At 34.8% G+C, this 8,285-nt stretch overlaps 1 protein-coding gene across 1 annotated transcript; it reads left to right on the top strand.

The window, feature by feature from the left end:
• The first annotated feature begins 1,127 nt into the window (after positions 1–1,127).
• On the top strand, positions 1,128–6,564 carry LOC146745813 (uncharacterized). Its single transcript, XM_085499151.1, has 3 exons — positions 1,128–1,171; positions 3,904–3,978; positions 4,832–6,564. The coding sequence occupies exon 3, from the start codon at positions 4,850–4,852 to the stop codon at positions 5,963–5,965; it is 1,116 nt and encodes a 371-aa protein (XP_085355277.1). The 5' UTR covers positions 1,128–1,171; positions 3,904–3,978; positions 4,832–4,849; the 3' UTR covers positions 5,966–6,564.
• Positions 6,565–8,285: the final 1,721 nt, after the last annotated feature.

The following is an 8,285-nucleotide window of genomic DNA, read 5'->3' as shown; positions in this document are numbered from 1 at the left end:
TTCAGATTACATACATTTTCAGTGGTCTTAAGATTAGCGAATGTGTGTACTGTAATCAAACTACTATCCAAGATCAATTTAAAAAATGTCAATAATTGGTAAAGTGTTAATTCAAAAGCCAAACCTACACAAATTACTTATCAAAGATAAGGAATGTAGAGGGCACGCAACCATTCAATAGTGTAAGCCATGGTAGGGAACTATTTTAGCTTCGCATAAATTGTAATGTTATCGGCGAGGGCGCAATATGAGATAGATACTGTGTTCGGACACTGCGAATGAGTGTATAATAAATGTTAATATATGTCGCAAACTTGGCTTATTTATGTAATGTATGCCCACACTCGCTAGACAATCTCTCCACCACGATCAAATCAATATGTATTGGTTTCATATGCGACTGTCACATCATTATACGTATATTCACGCTGAACGTATAACACGGGAAACTTGGTTTATCAGTTTGAGTGTAGCTTATAACGACAGCAAATTTGGGCAGTTCCGTGGTTGACACTGAACATATTAAACAGACGAACCTATCAATTTGGACGGTTATCCAACAGAAATACGAACGCAACTTTATGCGGGCGTAGACAGCGGGTTTCTCATATAAAGCGGGACTCAAGATATCGCGATGCACGATTCGTGTGCGCTGCTGATAAAAATTACCTGAAACACTATTCACAGTTGAAGTATTTTCAGTCGTTGCCTAAAATCGTTTCCCTCATTATTGATTATTCTATAGATGCTGGATCATGAGTAAGCTATCTTGCTTTGCATAATTTATGAAACAAACAAACAAAATGGCGCTGCTCAAGTGCAACGCTGCAAATACACTTCTTCCATTCGCTTCTATAAATACATACCCATATCTATACCAGTTCAACAGAGCTCGTTTTGCTGTGCTCGCTATTATCTGCTTCACCACTAAATTAGTGCATATGATACAACTCAGTATCAAAAAATAAATAAATAACACTAAGCTACTGTGCACATAGTTCGTCGGCGTGCCAGTTCTCCTACCTACCAGTATATCAGTATATTATTTAAATTATATTTTACCAGTCTGAGTAAATGTTACCTATAAATAGATTTAACTGAACATTACATTAAAATTTCACTCCGTTCTGCAGTGCGACATAAATACAATTTCGTCTCCGCTGAGCATAAGGTCAGTTTATTTATTTCATGGGTTGTGGGGTACACTAGTGTATGGTGTTAGAACTCGAAAATTATATGTTGTTGTTTATTTTAATTGAGTTCCATTCCCTGGGTCACTAGTGATATGAGTTAATAATCCATCACCTATGTTGATGGCAATATTTAACATTAATATTTACATGTAATTTATTATTTTTGAATCAGTATGAAGATTATTTTGTTCACACTCAATTTGCTTTTGGGAATAAATATACCATTATGTTCAAATGTCAACAATATATTATAGGCAGAGCATTTACTTGCCAATAAGCAGTAGACTGGATAATTGCGATAGTTGCTTTCAACACAACAATAGAGGTGTGTTCAGTGCGATAAGTAATTTAATCAGTTTGAACATTTCATATCGTCGTTTGCACTTGTGGAATAGATGCAGATAATACATTAGGATTGGAACGAATACACATTAAGAATCTAGGATATAAATTATTTACTCCCAGAAACACAAATACGAATGGAAAATTACGGCCAAACCAAAGACATAAAACATTTTCACTAGCCATTGACTGTTGCAAAAAAAAAACTGTTAGATGCGACAGCATGACATTTTGCATGAGGGGGCGAGAACTGCTCACCAATCTAGGGGGTCCGCGGGCCTGCCCCCTAACAATTTTTTAAATGAAGACCCTCTAAAACTTTGTTTCCTGCATTTTGAGGGACAAATTTTGCTGACACAAAGGGTTTCAGCTTGATTTTGGAGGGGCCCCTTCTGCCCGCCTGCGCCGCCGCCACTGACTGTTCTCAGTGTATTTACTATGATGATGTAACTGCAAATTCACAATCTCTGTATTCAAATTATACATGCATGTTTTCTTTAAAGATTATATCAGTTTTTTGGGATTAACAAATAATACTATGATAAATACTTCCTGTTTTCACCATTGTGAATTTTTTTCGGTGGGGACAATCTGGAACAACTGATTTGGACACATGAATTCAAAAATATATTAAGATAAGTCTTAACGTAATATTTTCCATTTCCACGCCAATAAAAAAATAATAATTAGTGATTACAAGTGAAAACAAAAAAGTTTCATTTGTCTTAACAACTCCTATATGAACAACCACTTTGATAAAATATTACTTGATAAAAACACTATATTTTTTACCATAGAATCGAATACATTTTACAATGTGGGTGAATCGAGGTTACTCAACAACTCATTAGTCTAATTATAAACAAATTATTCACATAAGTCGCTGTACGACATTATTGCACATCTGTTACCGCACCTCATGCCGTAATTTTGTGGAATTGCACCGATGTTTTACCTTATTAGGAAACTATAACGTAATATTTACAAGATGGCCAATCTGTTTGAATGCAAACTTCATAGCGAGAATGTTTCACACATTTTCACCATCTTACTCATCTGTGGGTTCCACATACCAAGCAAGCTATTTACAATTATAATAATGTTATTACAAGGATGCCGCTATATATACATTCAGTTTACAGTTCACATGGTCAATTGATACTGTTATGTCTTCATGAATACATTACTGTATCACCATAGCAACCTCATATTATATTATATTAAATGAAGCTAAACAAAATTGAAGAAACAACTACCTTTGACGCTATTATTTCACCCAACGTTAATATGCAACTTAGAAGTAATTATATTGTACAAAATATTGAAACAAAAATACGAAAATAAAGCACTTGTTCAATTGAGCTACTAAATTCAAGCTACGTGTTTCAAGTATGGATGAAAAGAAATGACAAACTTTTAATGGGTAATTTCTCAAGCCAAATGACTTTTTTCCTGAACACTCGTGTTATGCTGTCATTGATGCATTCCAAGCCTCTTTTGTAGCGCATTCGTATACATCAAGCAGATACGAGAACGAAGAGGATGTACCGGATCATACAATATAAAGTCGACCCTCAGTGCGTTTTTTATCAATCTTCAACATAATTTTTGCTCTCTGAGGCAACTCATGTACATTCGGTCTGCTTGTTGAAACTGTATATTTTCAAGACTTTAAAAATGATATCCTGAATATAACCTGAAAATTATTATTGATGCAACTCGATGAAACTTACATTAATTTCTGACCAGTTTACAAAACATTCCAACAATAATTATTCCGCGCATGTGCAATGTACAGCTTGTAAACACGGTGTCCGTGTTCAAATTGACAGCAGACGACGCCAACAACGAAGCAACCCCTTATTTTCTGAGAAATAATTTATTTTCAGCCAAAGTACAAAGTATACAAACAAAACAGATACTGTGGACTACCTTATAGAAACGCCGGTCAACAAAACGAGTTTTATTACATCGAATGCAAATTAACCAAATAGAGTGTCCAGGTTATGTGAAAGTAGCCAAATCACGGAGTGGTGTAATACTAAACTGACAAGCGTTCCCGTAATGAACAGTCGATAGATATGTAATTACACATAGTATAGTGTTATTATTTATGTAGTACATGACTGAAATATCGCGTTCACTGTTTCTTTAATTATACTCCAATCCCGTGAAAAAATTAGAGATCGAGCCTAAATTAATGGGTACATTGCAAGAGATTTATCCATTTACGTGACGTACAATTAAATCCGCTTTATGGCGTAGGTATTCTATTTCTGTTTATGATAATTATCTACAATAATATGCATACATCTTTCCACGTCATTCTGCTGTGCTCTTTTATTATTCACTATTTTCCTTAATTCAGAGACAATCAAGCATTGAATACGCTGTATTACAGTACCGAACCATTAAATTACAGTTCGTGTTTGTTAGTTGGAAAGTAAGTATTTTTCTTTTCATTTATATTTTTTTATTCAGAAAACATATGTTAATTCTACTATTTAATATAAACTGAATTTTATAATGTGTTAATCACATGGTGCCGTTTATTGACTGTATTGACGTTTAATATTATGAAAAAAACAGACAGTTGTAAGTCAAGGGAAAATAGTTTAAATTCAGTGAATTAAAAATAGTCCTAATATCTATTATTTTTAGGGTAAGTTACGCCAGCAGGATTTAAGGGAATTAATCTATTGAACATGCCCAATAATGTGTATATTTGTTGAAAGGAGAGAAGGGAAATAATTGATACGGAATCATTAATATAAGTGGTTCAATGCATGAGTATTAAGGCATTGGTAGAGATGGTAGTGTTACTTGGGTCATCAGTCAGTGTGTGCCAATACCCACAGGTGCATGCACAGACGGCGACGACTCCACAGTTCCGTGCATAGATATGCATATACATCCATTCAGAGTTCTTGGGTCGCAAATACCAATATGATAACCAAATAATGTAGCGATGTGTTCGTTCTTAGTAAATTCCAAACGGACATAGTATGCTAACTGTTTTAAAGGTTCCACTAGCAGAAATACACGCTAAATATAGTGAGCTAAATATAATAGCGTGTAGTCCCAGACTAGGAACTGATTTCGTATGAATTTAAGCTGTCCGGGCTCCCGTTAGGGTTACATCACGTGAATAAACTATGGAGTTAAATAAACATAATATATAATGATAACATGATTGTCAAGTACCTTAGTCATTGCCATGCTGTTTCAATTCGTTTTGGGTATTAATGTTGCTAAGACATATTTTTGTAATAATATATGTGGTTTTATTATTTCAGATACCCAATCATTTCACAATGGGACAATCTAGAATTATTACGCTTTTCATGTCGGGTGTACTTATTATATGTGTATTTAATTATATAATTCAAGTAAGGTTTCGTCACACACATCAAACCAGTAATCTGCCAAACTGTGTAAACAATATAATGGCAGAAATAAAGACCACTTCACTCATCGAAACAGTTGATTGTACGCATCTCGTGGCTTATGTCAATGACAACATTACCAGCTGTCATCATGCAAACTTGGCTCTCAGGAAATGTCTCAATAATTCAGATGTTGGGAGAGAACCATTGCCGAACTTTTTTCTAAGTAAGAATACCAGTGCCAATGATTATCGTAACGCTACCATTGGTTTTGTACATCTTCCAAAAGCTGGAGGTACCTCCGTTGAAGCACTTTTGAGAAATATATTTAGAAAAAGGACACGCAATATTAGAGTTAGTCATTGCAATAATCTTTTCAAAATTGGACAACACGACCATACAAAATCAGCACAAGCCATATTCTACTCAAAACGCACGTTTGGCACTCATCACTACGTATATTCAAAAAGACCATTTGCATATATAACCTGGTTTCGTGAGCCAATAAGCCGTCTAATTTCAACTTATCATTATTTGAAACACAACCGATGTGGTGGAAAGCATGTAATGTGTTGGCAGTATGTTATTAATACTACTACATTGACTCAGTACTTTTCAAATATTGAATATTTGCATTTCCCTGATCTGGATAATCTTAATGTAAGACTCTTACAATTTGGTGATTTTCCTGAAATTGACGACACATTTGAAGATTGTTGTGGTGCAGTTGGACTGTCTGATGTATTTAATATACCGGCCGTGGAAGAGAAACACTACCTAATTGCCAAAAGAAACATTGAAACTAAAATGGCATTTGTTGGACTTACTGAAGACTTTAAAACTTCTCAAGATATGTTATTAAGCATATTTGGTAAACCCTCACAAAATAAGGCTGTTCACCGCAATGCTAATCCACATATGCAAAATATAACTGACTATGAACTGAAGGAACTCATATTGAGGAACTACTGGGACATAAAATTATACGAAGATGCAAAACTCATTTATCATCAGCAAAAGAAACGTTACACAAACATTAATTGAGATGCATAACAAGTCGTTGATTTGTGATATAACTCACTATTGTAGAGTCAGCGTGATTCAACCATTTAAATTAATGAAATTGTTTCAGATTACATCAGTAGCTTTCTGTGATCAAGCATGTGATTTGTGATTGTGTATGCTCTTTTATTTTGAGCTTGTTTATGTCGATGCATTTAGTGGATATGTCTTGTCGAATTTTATACCTTATCTAATTTGGTAACATGCTCACAATAGACTCGAAATATGGCGAGCAAACAAAATGCATCGCGCAGTGTTATGTGTGTTAAAATAAAAATGTAATGCAAGTGTCATAATTGACAAAAGAAGGTAACATTGTTTGGGGGAGCTTCAACAGCAATAGGGAGACAGAAAAGTTATTTTGATTCACTGAACATATTAGTTACTTCCAGTACTTCTTTTGATTAATCAAACGACATTATTGTTTGAGTTATTGTGTTATACATTCATCTAACATCTTGAACAAATAATTATTAGGTTTATGTATTGTCTTGTATATTAAGATTGTATGCCCGCATATTGTTATATAAGCTGGTTTATATGACATGTATTAATAAAGTTGTAATTCATGTAATGCAAAATATGTGTGCAATTACTATCAATACAGTTTACCTATCATTTTTTTTTTCAGTTTGCGGTTTATTTTTTGGGTAAGATACTTCTCCTTGTAATGGAAATCAAATCCGTGGTTATTGTGAAGCAGACATACGATTACATTCGTTTCATTCAGACAGTGGTTATTTAGTGTTATTGGAGAATATTATGATGGATTAATTATCGTATTATTAAACCAATCATCTGAGGTACCAGGGTCGGGGAATTCGCCACCTTTCGACTGAACAATGACACACACAGGTAGAATACGCGTCAACTTCTAAGTCTTAGTCGCTCGCCAAGAAATCACCAAGACAGAATGCCCCGGGAAAAAAAGTCCACCAAGACTCCCTCTGACCCAGGACTGCGTCTCTCGTGGTGTTCTAGCCAAGACCAATAACAACTCTTTTATTCACTTTCAAAACCTTAACCAATTATAGGGGAGTATAAAGACTATAAGGCATGGCCTTCAATCATACAGCCAATCACAAAAAGTACTGGACACTTCATAATATATGATAAACCGCCCCCTATGTCGGGAATAACTTCTACATGAACCCATTAGTTCGGCGCCACAAGTATTAGAACAACATTTCATAGTTGACATTTATATCCGCCAGTTGTTCCAGCATCTAATCCCGCAAACATAAGAATGAAACTGACCATGACAAGTTATGAGCTGGTGTGGATCATCCAGGGGTCATCAGTGAAAGTCGCTATAACTTACAACAGCGGCCTCACATTTAAGGACATAAACATATAAATCATGACACTATATTTAAAGAAGTGTAAACTTGAGTTAATATTATTTGTGTAAATATTCACATTCTTTATTTAAGTTATGAACAACAGTGTGCCTGGAATGGAATCAATGACCAATTGATCTGGTATCTTACTGATAATTTGCACAATTTTGACTGACTGCGAGATATACTTACATACTTACATAATGAGCAAAGATAATGACTTACATCAGACAGATTCATCGTACGAAGTTTGTTGCATGCAAAAATGCAATGCTCAATGATGATTATTGATACCTCTACAAATAGGAAAAGCGCATTGAAATGGTTGATATTATAGACACTGTAAATATAATAAGTCGTGAACAAAGCCTTGTGAATTAAAAGGTCATAAATGTGTCATAAATGTATTATATTTTGTCTAGAGATCGGTCACTGATACGACTTGATAACTAGTTTCATGTGAAGTGCTGAGTGACATCATTCAACGCTCGCTCATAACCTGTCATCATTTAGGGTTTATACGAAGTACTAGACGACACTCGAGTCAGTGATTGGAACTAATTATAGATATAACACGGACTGTTGACGGACTGTTATTCCTGACAGTTTGGTGTGTGTAGTAATGTACCAGACAATCAATCAAGTATATATGACGTGTTAAGCACTTTTTGTGATTGGCTACATGCGAGTGGAATGTGTAGAGGCCACGCCTCTAGCTCTTAAATTTCCATGTGATAGGTTAAGGTTTCGAGAAATGAATAAAGCAAGTCTTAGGGAACAATATATATTCTACCTCGACATTTCCCGTATGTTCGGTACTCAAGAACATGTCGTCGACGTTACCTCCCTCAATTTCCCTTCGTTCTTTACAGTTCTCTTGTTCCTTACTACATATTACATGGTTAAGAAGTACAGGAAAGCACATTGTACCTTTACTTCAATATATATTTTACAAAAACAAG

The sequence above is a fragment of the Saccoglossus kowalevskii genome, chromosome 5 (assembly GCF_978046115.1).
Source record: "Saccoglossus kowalevskii chromosome 5, keSacKowa6.1, whole genome shotgun sequence".
Lineage (NCBI taxonomy): Eukaryota > Metazoa > Hemichordata > Enteropneusta > Harrimaniidae > Saccoglossus > Saccoglossus kowalevskii.
The sequence above is the reverse complement of the archived record's forward strand: the minus strand, read 5'-3'. Positions and strand labels throughout refer to the sequence as shown.

Coding starts and splice junctions, on each gene's coding strand:
- LOC146745813 (XM_085499151.1), top strand. CDS start 4,850: ATGGGACAATCTAGAATTATTACGCTTTTCATGTCGGGTGTACTTATT.